The 19,269-nt window shown below is 56.5% G+C and overlaps 1 protein-coding gene across 1 annotated transcript; it reads right to left on the reverse strand.

The window, feature by feature from the left end:
- Positions 1-7,481: 7,481 nt before the first annotated feature.
- On the reverse strand, positions 7,482-19,038 carry IVD (isovaleryl-CoA dehydrogenase). Its single transcript, XM_029078276.2, has 12 exons — positions 18,897-19,038; positions 15,289-15,378; positions 15,000-15,051; positions 13,030-13,199; positions 11,228-11,321; positions 10,942-11,078; positions 10,669-10,765; positions 10,150-10,243; positions 9,826-9,907; positions 9,290-9,394; positions 9,057-9,129; positions 7,482-8,805 (listed from the first exon to the last, which is right to left on the reverse strand). The coding sequence occupies exons 1-12, from the start codon at positions 19,020-19,022 to the stop codon at positions 8,672-8,674; spliced, it is 1,254 nt and encodes a 417-aa protein (XP_028934109.1). The 5' UTR covers positions 19,023-19,038; the 3' UTR covers positions 7,482-8,671.
- Positions 19,039-19,269: the final 231 nt, after the last annotated feature.

Genomic DNA, 19,269 nt, shown 5'->3' on the forward strand with positions numbered 1-19,269 from the left:
GGGAGCTCGCAACTCTAGACGAGGCCGTCTTCAACGGATCTCTCGGCTCCCCACCCCATGTTCCCTTCACCTGCTACTTTGGCTTTTCTACATCCCCTACAAACTCGCGTACTTACCTCTTGCAGCACTCTCATACACACTTTCCACACCTCCACGTTAATACTAATTTATCCACATTCCCTGTTTCTTCTTCTTCCTATCGGTAATTTGTTTTAGCGACCTCCCTAGATGGGCTCCAAAGTCCTTTGAGGGTAGGGGTCGGGTCTACTAACTTTATAGAACTCTCTCGAGCACTTACTGCCGTGTCTTGTACCCGGCCAGTGGCCAGTAAAAATTATTGACTGATTATGTTTTATTCCTTTCAGCCGTTTTTGTTGCTCGTGGCCTGCCCAGTGCTCAGTACAGTGCCTGACACATAGTAAGCACTTACCAAATACCACAGTTACGTTCACGTTCATAAAAGACCCAGAAATCTAGAAAGGGGGCGGAATGCAAACAACCCAATCCACACCGGCTTTGTTCGCCCCGATCCAAAGCTACTGATGCATATTCAGCTTGTGGTCCATTACATTTAGAATCTTTATTAAGTGCTTATAATGCACCACGCACTGTACCAAGCACTCATTCGTGCAATCTCATTTAATGAGCACTTACTGTGCGCAGAGCACTGTGCTAAGCGCTCGGGAAGTACAATTCAGCAACAAATAGAGACAGTCCCTGCCCACAATGCGTTCACAGTCCAGAAGTCGGGGGAGAGAGACATCAAAACAAGTAAACAGGCATCAGTAGCCTAGGGTAGATAACAAGATAACCAGGTAGGACACAGTTCCTGTCTCACGTGGGGTTCACAGTGTAAGTAGGAAGGAGTAGGATCTTTTTACGGTATTTGTTAAGCGCTTACTATGTGCCAGGCACTGTGCTAAGCACTGGAGTAGATACAACTAATCAGGTTGGATCCAGTCCATGTCCCACATGGGGCTCCTAGTCTTACTCCCGATTTTACAGATGAGGTAACTGAGGCATAGAGAAGTGAAGTGACTTGCACAAGGTCACACAGCAGGCAAACGGCAGAGCCGGGATTAAAACCTAAATCCTTTTGACTCTCAGGCCAGTGCTCTATCCATTAGCCCGCACTGCTCCCTCACTTTGGTCCCCCGTTTCCACTTCTGCTACTCTTGGGCCTGGCCGACCCTTCCTGTGCTCAGTCAGTCAGTCGATCGTCGTTACTGAGCGCTTCCTGTGTGCAGAATACCGTATTAAGCGCCTGGGAGAGTACAATATAATAATAAACAGACACATTTCCTGACCACAACGAGCTCACAGTCTGGAGGGAGAGACAGACATTAATAGAAATAAATAAATGACAGATATGGATGTAAGTGTTGAGGGGCTGGGAGGGCAGATGGATTAAGGGAACAAGTCAAGGTGGCACGGAAGGGAATGGGAAAAGAGGAAAGAGGGGCTTAGTCAGGGAAGGCCTCTTGGAGGAGGTGAACCTTCAATGAGGCTTTGAAGGTGGGGCGAATCATTGTCTGTCGGTTATGAAGAGGAAAGGCGTTCCAGGCCAGAGGCAGGACGTGGGCGAGAGGTTGGCGGCGAGATAGACGAGGTGGAGGTACGGTAAGAAGGTTGGCATTAGAGGAGCAAAGTGCGGCTGGGCTGCAGCGGGAGAGTAGTGAGGTGAGGTAGGAGGGGGCGAGGGGATTGAGGGCTTTAAAGCCGACGGTGAGGAGTTTTCTGTGACGTTTCCAGTTCCCGCAAGCCTTCCCTTCTACTAGTCCCTGTTGAATTTCGTCCGAGTTGAATTCTAGTCCTGTATCGGCAGCCCCTCCCAAATGGCAACCTACCGATCTGACAATCTAGTCATTGATTCCTTCACAATAATTTGGGTATTATTGACTGTAAGCTCGTTGTGAGCACTTAGTGCGGTGCTCTGAACACAGTAAGCGATGAAGTGCTCTCACTATGTGCTAAGAGCTGGGTAGGCAATATTAGATTAGACACATTGCCTTACCCGGGGCTCACAATTTGAGAGGGAGGGAGAGAGATTTTTATCCCCATTTTTCCAGTGGGGAAATTGAAGCACAGAGAGGCGAAGTGAATTGCCCAAGTTCACACAGCAGGCCGTGCGCAGAGCTAGGATTAAGTCACACTTCTCTGTATATCGATTTTTAAAAATCATCTATCTAAGTGGTTAGGCATGTTTATTCATTCATTCATTCATTCAGTCAGTCAGTAGTATTTATTGAGCGCTTACTATGTGCAGAGCACTGTACTAAGCGCTTGGAATGTACAGATCGGTAACAGATACAGTCCCTGCCCTTTGACGGGCTTACAGTCTAATCATTTATATTTATATTCATTTTTCCTCTCTTCTGTCAATCAACCTGATTTTCTGCACGCTTACTGTGTGCAGAGCATTGTACTAAGCGCTTGGGTGAGGACAATATACAGAGTTGGTAGACACATTCCCTACCGCAACAAGCTTACAGTCTAGAGGGGGAGACAGATATTATTGTAAATAAGGAAATTATGGATATGGACGTTCGGGGCTGTGAGACTGAAGGAGGGGTGAATAAAGGGTGAAAACCCAAGTGCTAACCTTTTCGGTCCGTAAATTACTGGGTGTCTGTCTTCCCTGCTAGACTGTCAACTCCTCAAGGGTGGGGTTCGCACCTAGCAGCTCTATTGTCCACTCCAGAGCGCTTAGTACAGCGCTCCGCACACAATAGTAACTCACTAAATAGTTTTGACGGATTGGTCTGCGAATTACTTTTTGTCTGGCTCCCCAGCTAGTCCGTGAGCTCCTTGAAGGTAGAGATCATATTTTCTAACTGTCAGCTCTCTAGACTGCGAGCTCATTGTGGGCAAGGAAAGCGTCTGTTGGACTATTATATGGTACTCTCCTAAACATTTAGTACAATGCTTGGCACACAGTAAGCACACGTAAATACGATTGATGACTTCTAACTCTATGGTATTCTTCCAAGTGCTTAGTGCCATGTCCGGTATACGGTAGCCACCCGAAAGAGACTACTGATTGATTAGATCACAAACAGACCCGCCCCCAAATCAGCATTTGCTGTGGGTCTTGCAGGTGTGAATTTCAACCCGATTGTGCCCCATTCAAGCAGTGGTTTAATAATAATAATAATAATGATGGCATTTGTTAAGCGCTTACTAGGTGTCAGGCACTGTTCCAAGCGCTGGGGTAGATAGAAGGTCATCAGGGTGTCCCTCGTGGGGGGCTCACAGTCCTAATCCCCATTTGACAGATGAGGGAACCGAGGCACAGTGAAGTGACTTGCCCAAAATCGCACAGCTGACAAGTGGCGGAGCCGGGATTAGAACTCACGACCTCTGACTCCCAAGCCCGGGCTGTTTCCACTAAGCCACGCTGCTGCTCGATTTGTCCCAGGCCGGTGTCCCCACCTGTCAATGAGGAGGTCAGGTGAGCTAGACTGTGTGATCTTAAGGGCAGGGATTCCTGTCTCCGTCCCTCTAGACTGGAAGCTCGTTGTGGGCAGGGAATGTGTCTGTTTATTGTTGTGTTGTGCTCTCCCAAGCGTTTAGTACGGTGCTCGGCACCCAGTGAGCGCTCAGTAAATACGACTATCTACTAACTCTCCCAAGTGCTCAATATGGCGCCTTGCTCATTAGATGTGGTTGCTGGGGTTTAATCCCGGCCCTGCCACTTGTCTACTGTGCGGTCTTGGGCAAATCACTTCACTCCTCTGGGTCTCAGTTACCTCATCTGTAAAATGGGGATTGAGGCTGTGAGCCCTCTGTGGGACAGGGACGGTGTCCAACCCGATCTGCTTGTAACCCACCCAGAACTTAGTATAGGGCCCGGCACAGAGTAAGCACTTAAGAAATACCACAGTTATTACTATTATTACTATTACAGATACTCAATCAAAACTATTGACCGACTGACTGGTTGAAGTCGACACAGGTTCTGGCTTCTGCTTCCTCCTGCCTGCATTGCTGGTCACGATCCCAGAGGTTCTGAAGTGTGTCTGCTGGATCTGTTTTTCACAGAGCTCTGTCCAGTGGCTTTCTATCAATCATATTTATTGAGTGCTTACTGTGTGCAGCGCTCTGGATGAAGCTCTTGGGAGAGTACAGAATAATATTGTGGGTGGAACGTGTTCCCTGCCCACAACGAGCTTTTACCCTAGAGGGGGAGACAGACACTGTTGCAAATAAATCAACTGTGGACACGGACACAAGTCCTATTTCCTATTTTCAAGGCTCTTCCAGAGATCTGCCAGGCCGCAAGTGCCCTGAATCAGATGATCCGCACCTCAACTCTCCAGTGGGTTTGGGAATGGGTTTCTCTATTTGAGACTCTAGGTGAATGTTGGTAATAATAATAATTGCAGTGTTTGTAAAGATTCATTCAAACGTATTTATTGAGTGCTTACTGTGTGCAGAGCAGTGTACTGAGCCCTTGGAAAGTACAATTCGGCAACAGATAAGAGACAGATCCCTACCCAACGAGGGGCTCCCAGTCTAGAAGATCTTTTTATGTTCCAGGCGCTGTTCTAATCACGGGGGTGGACACAGTCCCTATCCCACGTGGGGCTCACAGTCTCAATCCCCATTTACCAGATGAGGTAACAGAGGCACAGAGAAGTGAAGTGACTCGTCCCATGTCACCCAGCTGACGTGTGGCGGAGCCGGGATTAGAGCCTACTCCCAGGCCCGGGCTCTATCCGCTGCACCACGCCGCTTCTCTCTGGTGTGTGGACCTAAGGTTTGTGTGTGGGCATCAGAGCGTTTGGCTGTGCACGCATGGATCTGTGTCCCTGGGGCTCCTCGTGTGCATGTTTGTGTACCGTCTCGTCGACGCGTCTGGGAGCGTGTGCTCACACTCGTGCGTCACCAGGCCTGGGTGTGCCTCTCTGTGATGATGTGCAGAGCCTGGGCTTCCGCCAGCCTGAGCTTTCTCTGTCCTGTCCCCTCCCCTGTCCAGCTCCAGCCCCTGGCTGGGGAATGGGCCACGGGGGAGCCCTCTCATCCGGGAGGAGTCTCGCCGTGGGAGGAAAAAGCAGCGAGGCCTGACGGAGAGAGCAGGGGCCTGGGAGTCGGAAGACCTGGGTTCTAATCCTCCTCTGCCACTCCATTCCACTGTACGAATTGAGCGCTTACTTTGTGCAAACCACTGTACTGGGCGCTTGACATCTGCTGTGTGACCCTAGGCAAGTCACTCATTTCTCTGTGCCGCAGTTCCTTCACCTGTAAAATGGGGATTGAGACTGGGAGCCCCACCTGGGCAGGCGCTGTGTCCAACCTGATTATCTCGTATCTACCCTCAGCGAGTAAAAATAAATAAATGATGGCATTTGTTAAGCGCTCGCTATGTGCAAAGCACTGTTCTAAGGGCTGGAGAGGATCAGGTTGCCCACATGGGGCTCAATCTTAATCCCCATTTTACGGAGGAGGTGACTGAGGCACAGAGAAGTGAAGTGACTTGCCCAAAGTCACACAGCTGACAAGCGGCTGAGCCGGAATTTGAACCCGTGACCTCTGACTCCCAAGCCCGGGCTTTTTCCACTGAGTAGAACAGCGCCTGGCACATAGTAAGCATTTAACAGATATGTTTTTTTTTAAAAAGTCCCAGATCTGGATAGAGTCATGGTAAGAGAGAGTGACTCAGATCTGAAGTTCGAGGGGAAGCCCCGAGGCTGGCAGTGTGTGTGGTGGAGGGAGGGAGTGGGGGAGGGGGTGGATTTGGATCTTTGGGCAGTTATTGGGGAGACCACCCCAACCCCAAGGCTAGGGAGCAGAGGTCCACCCAGGTTTGGTGGACAGACAATATTAATACTAATAATCGCGGTGTTTGTTAAACTCTATGTGCCCAGCACTGTACTTAAACGCTGGGGTGGATGCAAGCAGCGTGGTGTAGGGGATGGACCACAGGCCTGGGAGTCAGAAGGTCACGGGTTCTAATCCCAGTTCCACCATTTGGCTGCTGTGTGACCTTAGACAAGTCACTTCATTTCTCTGTGCCTCAGTTCCCTCCTCTTTAAAATGGGGATGGAGACTGTGAGCCCCACGTAGGATAAGGACTGTGTCCAACCTTATTTGCTCGTAATAATAATAATAATAGTAACGGTATTTGTTAAGCACTTACTATGTGCCAGGCACTGTACTAAGCACTGGGGCAGATACAAGTAAATCGGGCTGGACACAGTCCCTGTCCCGCCTAGGGCTCACAGTCTTAACCCCCAGTTTACAGATGAGGAAATCGAGGCCCGGAGAAGTGAAGTGACAACCCTCTGGGAGGGCAGGCAGGCTCCTAGGAGAAGCAGCATGGCCTAGCGGCTAGAACCCGGGCCTGGGAGTCAGCCTGGGTTCTAATCCCAGCTCCGCCATCTGTCTGCTGTGCTACCTTGGGCAAGTCACTTCGCTTCTCTGGACCTCAGTTCCCTCATCTGTAAAAGGGGATGGAGACTGGTGAGCCCCATGGGGGACAGGGACTACGTCTAACCTGATTAGCTTCTATCTACCCCGGGGCTTAGTACAGTGCCTGGCACATAGTAAACGCTTAACAGATACTATAAGAAAAAGAGGAGCATTGGCGCAGCCTGGTTGGGTCGTGGCATTGGCATTTGGACTGTGAGCCCGTCATTGGGCAGGGATGGCCTCTCTCTGTGGCCGAACTGTCCATTCCAAGCGCTTAGTACAGTGCTCTGCACATAGTAAGTGTTCAATAAATAGGATCGAATGAATTGGGAGCCAGGACCCCGGGCTCCCAGTCGCGAGGGTGGGATTGATCAACGCTGCGATCTGCCCGTCCGCCTGCAGGGGGCAGGCGAGCTCCACAATAATAATAATGTTGGTATTTGTTAAGCGCTTACTACGTGCAGAGCACTGTTCTAAGCGCTGGGGGAGAGACAGGCTCATCAGGTTGTCCCACGGGAGGCTCACGGTCTTAATCCATCCATCGGCCTGGGCCGGTCCAGCCAGACTGGGCCAGTGCGTTCCCTCTTCCATCGCAGGCCCCAGCCCAAGCCCCCCCAAGGCGGTTGAGCCCCCCCCCCAGCCCCTCCTGCCCCCTTCTCTGCTGCAAACTGGGTCGTGGGCTCGGCTCCTTTCCAAGTTCCTCGGGGCGGGCAGTGCCAGGCCGGACCAGGTAGGCAGGTGTGAATTCCGCCTGGCTGCCCCTCGGCAGCCCCCAAGCAGCAGGTCCCTGCCGCTCCCGCACACCAGGATCCCCCGCCTCTCCTCAATCTCTCAATGCACCGCCTCCCTCCAGCTTCAACCTTTCGACCCCCCCACCCCTCCTTTGGCCGCAGTCCCTCGACCCTCCCTCCCTCTTCCAGCCTCAGCCCTTCTACACCCCACCCGCTCCCAGCCCTTCCCTCCGCTTTAGGCCGCGGCCCCTCTTCCCCTACCCTCCTCCAGCCTCAGTTCTTCGATACCCCCACACAACTCCTGCCCCCGACCCGTTCCCTCCGGGCCTGGGGACAGGCTTCTTTAAATGCAGATTTATTTGGCTGGTACAAAATGGCAGAGCCCGCCTGGGTGGTAGGGACAGGGTGGTCCGGACGCGAGGCCTCCGCTACTCCCAGCTCCCGGGACGGGCGAGGCGGCCCCGTGGGCCCCAGGAGTCCGGGGGAGGCGAAGCCTGTCCTGCTAAAGGTCACCCAGAACCGGCCGAGGCTCTGCAGGAGTGGGGGTGGGGGGGAAGAGATGGAAGCTGGGGGAGGGGAGAGAGGGGGCTGGGGGGCAGAGCCGGCTTGGAGCCGGCTGAGCTCCAGGGTCCACACCTGTTGCAACAACTGCCCCCCTGAAACTGCCCAGCCAGGGCCGGAGTGAGGACAGGGGGTGCGCGGTCCAGCGGTCACCGGGGACTGACCCACAGAAGGAGCTGACCCTCTCCGGGGCCAAAGTGTTACTGAAAAGGCTAGCGGAGGAAGGGCAGGGCAGGCAGAGAAGAGGAAAAAACAACAGGGGGGCACCACCCTGGGGCAATTCCCAAAGTCCTGGAGGTGGGGAGGAGGAGGGCAGAGCGGCCACCATCAATACAGCAACCCGGCGGGCTGGCGGGGGATGGGCTGCAGCGGGTGCAGCTGGGCCAGCGGGGAAGGCCCGCAGCCCGGGCACGCGAGGGCCACGTGTGTGATCGAGCGTGTCTATATTTGTGCACAAGTGGAGTGCAGCTGTGGATTGGGGGGTGTGGAGGAGGAAGGGCACTCGGACAAGAGGGGGCAGCAGCAGAGATGAGACTTTTCGGCCCCGGGGGTGCCCTGGCTGCAGTTGCCCTGGTGCGAGCCGGCTCCTGGACAGACCCATTTCTTGCCCCCAAGAAGAAATCCCAGCAGCCAGTGCTGGGGCGCGAGATCCAGGCCCATCGCCACCCGAGTCGGGGTGGGCAGCGGAGGGCACGGACATCTAATCTCTCTCCAGAAGTGAAACGGAGGAGGGGTGGACCTGCGGGCCGGGAAACAGGACAACCGCCACCTCCTCCTCCCCGGCCTTGGTCGGCACAGCCGGGGAGACCCGGTGGCCTCAGCGGGAACCCGCTCACTACAGAGGGAGCGAAGGGGCAGAGAGGAGGGGGAGGTGGAGGGAAACAGAAACATGAAGGGCAGAGGCTGGCCCCGTCCAGCGTTCCCCTCTGAAGGCCTCCGGGTGCTGGGGTGGACCGGCGCGGCCGGGGTCACTGAAAGGCCGCGTTGAAGGCCCGGCCGATGACCAGCCGCCGGACCTCGCTGGTCCCGGCCCCGATCTCGTACAGCTTGGCGTCGCGGAGGAAACGACCCATAGGGAAGTCATTGATGTAGCCGTTGCCACCTGTGGGGAGGGCGAGGAGGGGGCTGGTGGCCGAGGGAAGAGGCGGGGGCCCCGGCAGCGGCCCGCAGGATGGCATCGGAAACAAGAAGAGCCGAGCGTACGAGGAAGCGGAATAGGCAGAGCCGGGCATTAGGGCACCAAGATGCCAGAGGGTGGGTGTGGGTGAAACTGGCTGAGAAAGGGCTGATGCTTGGCATCGACCCTCGGCCGGGGGTGAGGGGAGGGAAAGGAGAGGGAGCGGGCATACTCACCCAGGCACTGGATGCCATCCAGGGCCACCTGCGTGGCTGACTCGGCTGCATAGAGGATGACACCGGCACAATCCTGTGAGGAGCCGAGGAGGGCAGGGGCGTGATGGTGTGCTGGGATGCCAGGGCCCTGCCCCCTGCCCCCCCCGGAGGGTGCCCGGTCTTGCGAAGCCCCCGTCCCAGTCAGCGCCTGGGCACCCAGAGGCCCCCAACCCCAACCCGGCAGGGCTGCTCACCTTAGCAGTGCAGTGCCCCTGGTCACAGGCTCTGGCCACGTTGTAGACGTACTGCCGGCAGGCCATGAGGCGGGTGTACATGTCTGCCATCTTCCCCTGCATCAGCTGGACACGGGCACAGTGAGGGTCAAGGGCTCTGGGGTCGGGATGCAGTCCTCTGCCTCCCTACCCCCTGGGGGGGAGTAAACTGAGGCCACAGGCCCGGAGCGGAAGGAGAGAAGAGTGCCCGGGAGGTCTGGCTCCCGGATCCAGGCCTCCCACTCCCCGAGGAAGGTGACAGAGGAAGGTTGCCGCGCTCGCCCTCTCGGGAAGATGGCTGCCTCCTTCGGTCTTTCTCCTCCCCGGTGTATCGAGGACGCCGTGGCCACAGCGGGAGCCCAGAGACCCAACGCAAGTGGGAGGGTAATGATGCCACCTCGTCCCCAGCGGGTGGAGGCCGGGGCCCTGAGGGGGGCCTCCATCCCGGGCCTCGCCTACACCCCTGCCCCCGTGGCTCCCCTGGCTCGGCCTGCCTCTCCTCGCCCCTTCGGGCTCACCTGGAAGTGGCCGATCTTTTGGCCGAAGGCCTCGCGCACATGCAGGTAGGGGACGGCGTGGTCCAGGACGGCCTGCATGATCCTGCCGGGGAAGAGTCGCGATGCCGACGAGCCTCCCCACTCCGCCACCCCGCAGAGTACCATCCGCAGCCCCGCGGCTTCTTGTCTCTAGACCGTGAGCTCGCTGTGGGCAAGCCGTGCGGCTAGGTCCTGTTCTACTGTACTCTCCCAAGCGCTCAGTACAGCGCTTGGCACGCTGTAAGCGCTCAATAAATACGAATGAATGAATGAATGGTCGGGCGGGGAGGGGTGGGCCGCACTCACCCTAAAGGACCTCCGGACAGCACCAGCCGCTCCAGATCGAGGCCGCTCATCAGCACGTACACCCCCTTGCTCAGATGCCCCAAGATGTTGGAGGCTGTTGGGAAAGGGGAGGGGGCCGTCGGTGGGAAACCAGCACCCGCCCCCCTCGGGTAGGGGGAACCCCCCCATTCTGGGCCCGGGAAGCCTGCTGCCACAGCCCTAATCCCCACCCCGTGGGTCATAACCAGGCCGCGCCGACCACTCGGCCATGTTTTTAACGGTATCTGTCGAGGGCTTACTATGTGCCAGGCACCGTTCTAAGCGCTGGGGTAGATTCAAGGTCCATATCCCACCCGGGGTACACAGTCTTAATCCCCGTTTTGCAGATGAGGCAACTGAAGCCCAGAGAAGTGAAGGGACTGGCCCAAGGTTAAACATCACACAGGTGGCGGAGCTGGGATTAGAACCCGGGTCCTCCTAACTCGCAGGCCCAGGCTCCATCCACTAGACCACATTGCTTCTCACCAGGAAGCCACTCACCAGGAACCCTGCAGTTCTCGAAGACAAGCTCGCAGGTGTTAGAACCCCTCATGCCCAGCTTGTCCAGTTTCTTGGACGTGCTGAAGCCCGGCGTGCCCTGCGGGATCGGGGAGAGAGGTGTCCTGTGTCAGGGGCCAGTCTTCCGCTTGGTGGGGAGACCACTGATCCTCCCTAACCATCTCCACGGGGAACAGGCCCCAGTGGGGTCCCAGCCCGTGGGGCGGGCTTCAGCCGCCTGCCAGAAGCGGGGAGGGCCGGGAGGAGGCCGCTCACCTTCTCCACGATGAAGGCCGTGATGCCCCGGGAGGCGGGCACAGCCCCCAGGTCGGTCTTGGCGTAGACGATGAGCACATCCGCGTCGGGCCCGTTGGTGATCCAGAACTTGGTTCCGTTCAGGACGTAGAAGTCCCCTGGGGGACCGGGGAGAGGAGCTGCATCTCGGGGGGGGGGGGGTCTGCTCCAGGCCCCCTTGCCCACCCCCTCGCCCTGCTGCTTTGGGACGGGTGGTCTCTGGAGTGGGACTATGACCCCACCCAGCCGGGTCGGGGGGGGGGCTCACCTTCCTTCTCAGCTTTGAGCCGCATGGAGACCACGTCAGAACCGGAGTTGGGCTCGCTCATGGCCAGGGCTCCAATGTGCTCCCCATTGATCAGCTGCAAGGGGAACCCCAAAGCCTCGCCGACTCGCCACCCCCGGCCACCCCCTACCGCCGCGCCCCTCCTTCCAGATCTCCCCTGGGTCCAGCCATGGGCAGGGCGGTTTCTTATAACTGTGGTATCGGTTAAGTGCTTACTGTGTGCCAGACACTGTACTGTGACCTGGGGTAGATAGAAGATAATCAGGTTGGACACAGTCCCTGTCCCACATAGGGTCATAGTCTTAATCCCCATTCGACAGATGAGGAAACTGAGAAATTAAGTGACTTGCCCAAGGTCACGCAGCAGACAAGCGGCGGAGCCGGCATTAGAACCCAGATCCTCTGACTCCCAGGCCCAGGCTCTTTCCACTAAGTCGGGCTGCTTCCCATTTCTGCCGGGAGTCAGCCTGGGGCGGGGGTCCCCCCGGGGTCCGGCTCAGAACACCCCGTTCCGTTACATCCATTCGACCGTAGACCGTGAGCTCGTCCCTAGACTGCGAGCTTGCTGTGGGCAGGGAATGTGTCTGTTTTTGTAGTGTGCTCTCCTAAGCGCTTAGTACAGTGGTTGGCACACAGTAAGCGCTCAAGAAATATGATCGAAGGAATAAATGAATGACTGCAGACCTCCCGAGGGCGGGGGCCTGGACCTCTGGCCAATCGAATAGGGCTCCGCACACGACGGGCGCTCCATATTTGCCCGGTCCCCCAGAGCCCGGGCTTGGGAGTCAGAGGCGATGGGTTCGAATCCCGGCTCTGCCACTTGTCAGCTGTGTGACTGTGGGCAAGTCACTTAACTTCTCTGGGCCTCAGTTCCCTCATCTGTAAAATGGGGAATAAGACTCTGAGCCTCATGTGGGACAGTCTGATTACCCTGTATCTCCCCCAGCGCTTAGAAGAGTGCTCTGCACATAGTAAGCGCTTAACAAATACCAACATTATTATTATTATTAAGTAGCTGAACCCTGGGGGTCCAGCTCCACCCCGTCTCCCGAGACCCTCCGGCCCGAGGGGCTCATCCAGACCTGGACCCTAGCAGGACCAGGGAAAAATCCAAGGCCAAATGCCTGTCTTGGACTTGCTGACTCTGACACAATAATAACAACAATAATTATGGTGTTTGCTAAGCGCTTACTATATGTCAAGCACTGGGGTAGATCCAAGCTCATCAGGTTTTTTTTTCCCCAGGGTAGTTAAGTGCTTACTATGTACCAGGCACTGTTCTAAGCACTGGAGTAATAATAACAGTGGTAGTTTTTAAGCGCTTACTATGCACCAAGCACTGTTCTAAGCGCTGAGGTAGATACAAGGTAATCAAGTTGTCCCACATGGGGCTCACAGTCTTCATCTCAATGTTCCAGATGAGGTAAATGAGGCACAGAGAAGTGAAGCGACTTGCCCAAGGTCACACAGCAGACAAGCGGCGGAGCCGGGATTAGAACCCACGTCCCCCGACTCCCAAGCCCGGGGTCTTTCCACTAAACCACGCTGCTTCTACGCAGTTTCTGCCCCACATGGGGCTCACGGTCTCAATCCCCATTTTAAAGATGAGGTAACTGAGGCACAGAGAAGTGAAGCGAGTGGCCCAAGGTCGCACAGCAGACAAGCGGCAGAGCCGGGATCAGAGTCGAGGTCCTCCGACTCCCAAGCCCGGGCTCCTGTCGCTAGGTCCCACGTCGACCGAGGAGGGGTCGCCGCCCCGTCCCCGGCCGCTCCCGCCCCCTCACCTTGGGGAGGTATTTCTCCTTCTGGGCCTCGTTGCCGTTGCGCACCAGCTGGTTGATGCACAGGTTGGAGTGGGCGCCGTAGCTCAGCCCCACGGCGGCCGAGACCCGCGATATCTCCTCCATCACCAGCACGTGGTCCAGGTAGCCCAGGCCGGAGCCGCCGAAGGGAGCTGGGGGCGGGGAGGTTGCGGGGGGACGGAGCTGGGGCGAGGCGGGCCTGGGGCCTCGGGCCTGCAACCTCCGCTTCCCCACTGAACTAGCGTAGGGGGTGACCCGTGACAGACTTTCTTAATCTCACGCGTCACCTGGGGCCCGGCGAGGGCAGATGTGGGGCGGGAGGGGCTGGGGGCGTGCGTGGGTGTTTTGAGTGAGAACCTCGTCTATCTCCCCGCCGACCCCTCGCCCACATCCTGCCTCTGGCCTGGAACCCCCTCCCTCCTCCAAGCCGACAGGGACTCTCCCCCGACTTCAAAGTCTCACTGCAGGCCCATCTCCTCCAAGAGGCCTTCCCTGATTAAGCCCTCCTTTCCTCTTCTCCCACTCCCTTCTGCGTCGCCCTGACTTGCCCCCTTTTCTCCTCCCCCCTCCCAGCCCCACAGCACTTGCGTCCATGACTGTCGCTTATTTATTTATATTATATTAATGCCCATCTCCCCCTCTAGACCGCAAGCTCATTGTAGGCAAGAAATGTCTATTTATTGTTAAACGGGAGGTAGGTGGGGAGGAAAGGAAGAGATGTGGGATGAAGCAGGACTCTGGAGTTTCTAACTTTCTTCTACCCTGAGGAGAATCCTGCCTCGAACGTGTGCGGGCATGTGATCTTTCCCCTTCCCCCACCCTGCGCCCACCCCCCTCTGCCCACATCCGAGCCCACCCCTATAAGTCACATAAAGCGTTGTCCCTGCCTGTACCCCAGGGCTCCCCCCACGGCAGAGCCGGTCCGTGTTCGTCCCGAAACTTTCCCCCCTTTCCTCCGAATTTCAACCCCGGTCTGTCAGTCGAACGTATTTATTGAGCGCTCACTACGTGCGAAGCACTTTACTAAGCACTTGGTCGAGGATGATAGACATTCCCTGCCCTCGGTGGTTCCCGTGGGACACAGCAGTCCCCTCCCCGCCCTGCCTCGTGGCAAACGCAAACCTCTGTGGGAGAGATATTCCCCTCTAGACCGATTTCCACCCTCAAAAGGCTCAAATTTGGAGAAGAGGAGGGCCATTACGGAACAGTGACGACCTGGGGGTTTGGCAGGGCACTCCCAGCAAGCCCCTCTACTATTATTACTACTACTAATAATGTGGCATTTGTTAAGTGCTTCCCATGTGCCAAGCACTGTACTGAGCACCAGAGTAGATACAAGAGAATCACGTTAGACCCAATCCCAGTCCCACAAGGGGCTCACAGTCTACGTAGGAGGGAGAAGAGCTAATGAATCCCTATTTTACCGATGAAGAAACCGAGGCCAAGAGAAGCGAAGCGACTCGTCCAAGGGTCACGCAACAGACAGGCGGCAGAGCCGGGTTAGAGGACAGATCTCCCGACTCCCAGGAACGGGGTCTTTCCGCCAGTCCGCGCCACCTCTCGACTGTGACCCTTCCAAATCCCCCAGGTCCCCGCGCCTCCAAATGACCCCTCGAACGGTTCCTCTTCCGCGGTTTCATCCTGGCTCACTCCCTCGGGGACCACCGCCCCCCTCCACCACTTCCCCGCCGGGTGGAGGGAGAGAGGAAGTCACCTGTCTACTGCGAGACCTTGGAGGGGGCCCTTAACTTCTCTGGGCCTCGGGTCCCTCATCTGTAAAATGGGAATTAAGACCGTGAGCCCCGAGCGGGACACGGAATGCGTCTGACCCGATGAGCCTGTCCCCACTCCAGTGCTGAGTACGGGGTCTGGCGCATAGTAAGGGCTCAACAAATACCATAAAATCAAAGAAAGGGGAGTTGCCCTCGGCGGTGGGGGGAGTGGGCACTCACCAGGGGCAGTGATGCCCAACACGCCCAGGTTTCCCAGCTGCCTCCAGAACTCCTGAAAAGCAGAAACGGGGGAGGGATGGGGGTCGCTGAGTCTAGCGGCGGTGACACCCTCACCCGTCTCACTCCATCACCGAGAGGTCCGAGACGCCAAGCCGTGCCCCTGGGGGTAAGCGGCCCCGGGACCGGGTCCTCCTCCGGGATACCCAGATCCCTCCTAAGGCCACCCCCTCCCCAGCCCCAGAGAAGCCCCTTCCCCCTTTCCCCTCGCATGCACGGCAGCAGGGCTCACCCGCATGCTCTTGAACTCATTGTTCCGGTCGATCTCCTGGGCCTTGGGGGCCAAGTGCTCCTGGAGAAACTTGACCATGGTCTGCCGGAGCTGGAAGCCGAGGGCGGCGACGGAGAGAGGCACGGGTTGAGGGGCCTCCCGGCTGCCAGACGTGAGGGGCTCGGGTTCGGCCGGGACCCTGGCTTTCGGCTGCTGGGACGCCCCCCCACCCCAGGGCGAGGAAACCCCACCCCGCCTCGGCCCCGGCTCGAGCTGCTCTGCCCAGGAAAACCTGGCACGCCCGGGGGTGGCGGCCAGGCTCAAAAATCCTGGAGATCCAAATCCCTGCCCGGGCCAATGGGCACCGCTTCCGAGGGACCCTGCCAAGACCGGTCCGAGGCAATTCAGAAGGGCTTTCTGTTCTTCGCTCTAAGCGAGGGCCACTGGCGGGAGAGAGGTGGGCAAGCAAGCACCTGAGGGCTTCCCCGTCCCTGGGGGAGTTTTTTTTCGGCTTTGAGGCATTGCCTCTCCCCTCTCCCAATCTCAGATTATACCCAGTGGTCCGGGCCCACCAGCTACCCCGATATCACTAGAGACGGCCTTCAAAAGGAATAATTAGAAGAATAATAATCGATCCTTTCTTTCGAGCACTACTGAAGTGGGGATGTGTCTAATTCTGTTACAGTGTACTCTCCCAAGGGCTCAGTGCAGTGCTCTGCAAATAGTGAGCACTCAATAAATACCACCGATTGACATTCACCCCATCCTCAGCCCCACGGCACGTATGTACGTATGAACTTCTGTGGACAGGGAACACGTCTATCAACTCTGTTGTACTGTCCTCTCTCCAGTGCTTTACTACATTAAGCAGGGTGGCCTAATGGAAGGAGCACAGGCCTGGGAGTCAGCGGACCTGGGTTCCAATCCTGGCTCCGTCGCTTATCTGCTGGGTGACCTTGGGCCAGTCACTTCACTTCTCTGTGCCTCCGTTCCCTCACCTGTAAAATGGGGACTGAGACCGTGAGCCCCATGTGTGACAAGGGCCCGTGTCCAACCTGATTAGCCGGGATCTGCCCCAGCGCTTAGTACGGTGCCCGGTACCCAGTAGGTGCATAACAATAATAATAATGGTATTTCTTAAGCGCTTACTAGGTGCCAAGCACCGTTCTAAGCGCTGGGTATTTTTATTAGTATAGTATTTGTTAAGCACTTACGATGTGCCATGCACTGTTCTAAGCGCTGGGTATCATTACTATTATTATGGTATTTGTTAAGCGCTTACGATGTGCCAAGCACTGTTCTAAGCGCTGGGTATTATTACTATTATTATGGTATTTGTTAAGCGCTTACGATGTGCCAAGCACTGTTCTAAGCGCTGGGTATTATTATCATTACTATTAGTACGGTATGTTAAGTGCTTACTATGTGCCAAACACTGTTTTAAGCGCTGGGGTGGATACAAGGCAATCAAGTCAGACACAGCCCCCGTCCCACATGGGGCTCACAGTCTCAATCCCCATTTGACAGATGAGGTCACTGAGGCCCGGAGAAGTGAAGTGACTTGCCCCACAGAAGACGGGTGGCAGAGCCGGGATTGGAACCCACGACCTCGGTAGACACAAGGTCATCAGACTGCCCCACGTGGGGCTCCCAGTCTTCATCCCCATTTTACGAACGAGTTCACTGAGGCCCAGAGAAGCGGCTTGCCCACGGTCCCACGGCCGACGAGTGGCGGAGCGGGGATTTGAACCCACGACGCCTGACTCCTACACACAGGCTCTTTCCCCTAAGCCACCCTGTTCTGTAACAGATAGCATCATTAGTAATAATAATAATGTTGGTATTTGTTAAGTGCTTACTATGTGCAGAGCACTGTTCTAAGCGTTGGGGGGATACAAGGTGAGCATGAGGGGCTCACGGTCTTCATCCCCATTTTACAGATGAGGGACCTGAGGCGCAGAGAACTGACTTAATAATGATGGCATTTGCTAAGCGCTTACTATGTGTAAAGCACTGTTCTAAGCGCTGGGGGGATACAAGGGGATAAGGTTGTCCCACGAGGGGCTCACGGTCTTCATCCCCATTTTAATAATAATAATAATAATAATGAAGGTATTTGTCAAGCGCTTACTACGCGCTGAGCACTGTTCTAAGCGCTGGGGGAGATACAGGGTCATCATTCATTCACTCGTATTTATTGAGCGCTTACTAGTCGATTAGACTATAAACCCGTCAAAGGGCAGGGACTGTCTCTACCTGTTATCGATCTGTCCACTCCAAGCGCTTAGTCCAGTGCTCTGCACATAGTAAGCGCTCAATAAATACTATTGAACGAATGAATGTGCAGAGCACTGTACTAAGCGCATGGGATCAGATTGTCCCCCGTGGGGCTCACAGTTTTAATCCCCAGAGGAGGTCAATGAGGTCCAGAGAAGTGACTGGCCAAAGGTCACCCGGTTGACAAGGGGGGGAGGCGGGATTGGAACCCACGACCTCAGACTCCCCAGCCCGGGCGCTTTGCCCTACTCTGCCACTTGTCAGCTGTGTGACTGTGGGCAAGTCACTTAACTTCTCTGTGCCTCAGTGACCTCATCTGTAAAACGGGGATTAAGACTGTGAGCCTCACGTGGGACAATCTGATTACCCTGTATAATAATAATGTTGGTATTCGTTAAGCGCTTACTATGTGCCGAGCACTGTTCTAAGCGCTGCGGTAGACACAGGGGAATCAGGTTATCCCACGTGGGGCTCACACTCTTAATCCCCATTTTCCAGAGGAGGTCACTGAGGCCCCGAGAAGTGAAGTGACTTGCCCACAGTCACCCAGCTGCCAAGTGGCCGAGCCGGGATTCGAACCCATGACCTCGGACTCCCAAGCCCGGGCTCTTTCCACTGAGCCACGTTGTATAATAATGTTGGTATTTGTTACGCGCTTACTACGTGCACAGCACTGTTCTAAGCGCTGGGGGAGAGACAGGCTCATCAGGTTGTCCCACGGGAGGCTCCCAGTTAATCCCCATTTTCCAGAGAAGGTCACTGAGGCACAGAGAAGTTGAGTGACTTGCCCACAGTCACCCAGCGGCCAAGTGGCCGAGCTGGGATTGGAACCCATGACCTCTGACTCCCAAGCCCGGGCTCTTTCCACTGAGCCACGCTCTATCTCCCCCCAGCGCTTAGAACAGTGCTGGGCACCTAGTAAGCGCTTAACAAATACCCACATTATTATTACCGCATTGAGCCCCGCTGTTTCTCGGGAGCGCTCAGTAATAATAATAATGTGGGTGGTTGTTAAGCGCTTACTAGGTGCCCAGCACTGTTCTAAGCGCTGGGGGAGACGGGGGGAATCAGGTGGTCCCACGTGGGGCTCCCACTCTTCATCCCCATCTTCCAGATGAGGTCACCGAGGCCCAGAGAAGTGAAGTGACTCGCCCACAGTCACCCAGCTGACAAGGGGCAGCGCTGGGATTCGAACTCACGACCTCTGACTCCAAGGCCCATGCTCTTTCCACTGAGCCCCGCTGCTTCTCGGGGCACCTGGTAAGCGCTTAACAAATACCCCCGTTATTATTACCGCATCGAGCCCCGCCGTTTCCCGGGAGCGCTCAGTACGTAGGAGGAGGGAGCTGTACCTGTCTCTGCTCGTCGCTCAGCCCGTTGACGGCGTCGTCGACCGGCAGGACGGAGTAGGCCCGGCGCGGGAGCGCCGACAGCCTCCGGAGCCCCCGGAGCCCCGCCGAGCCCCGCAACGCCGCCATCTCACCTCCACCAATCCCGCCCGCCCCCCGCCCCGCCCCGCCCAATCCCGTGCGCCCCCCTCCCCGCCCCGCCCAATCACCGACGGGGGCGGCGCCCCCCGCCAGCCTATCGCCGCCCGGCCCGGCCCTGAAGGCCGCTCTGCCCTTGGGCCGCCCGCCAGCCAATCAGCGCTCGGGCCCCAGCGGCTCCGCCCAATCAGGAGGCGGCGCTCGCCAGCGGGCTGGCCTCATCGGGCTGATTATAATA

The sequence above is a fragment of the Ornithorhynchus anatinus genome, chromosome 13 (genome assembly GCF_004115215.2).
Source record: "Ornithorhynchus anatinus isolate Pmale09 chromosome 13, mOrnAna1.pri.v4, whole genome shotgun sequence".
Lineage (NCBI taxonomy): Eukaryota > Metazoa > Chordata > Mammalia > Monotremata > Ornithorhynchidae > Ornithorhynchus > Ornithorhynchus anatinus.

Bases quoted from the DNA above. Each gene is read 5' to 3' on its own strand.
- IVD (XM_029078276.2), bottom strand. From the start codon at position 19,022: ATGGCGGCGTTGCGGGGCTCGGCGGGGCTCCGGGGGCTCCGGAGGCTG. The intron at 15,052-15,288 runs GTGAGCCCTGCT...TCTGCTTTTCAG, and splicing joins ATGAGTTCAAGAGCATGCGG to GAGTTCTGGAGGCAGCTGGG. The intron at 8,806-9,056 runs GTGAGTATGCCC...CCCTCCCCACAG, and splicing joins GGATGGCATCCAGTGCCTGG to GTGGCAACGGCTACATCAAT.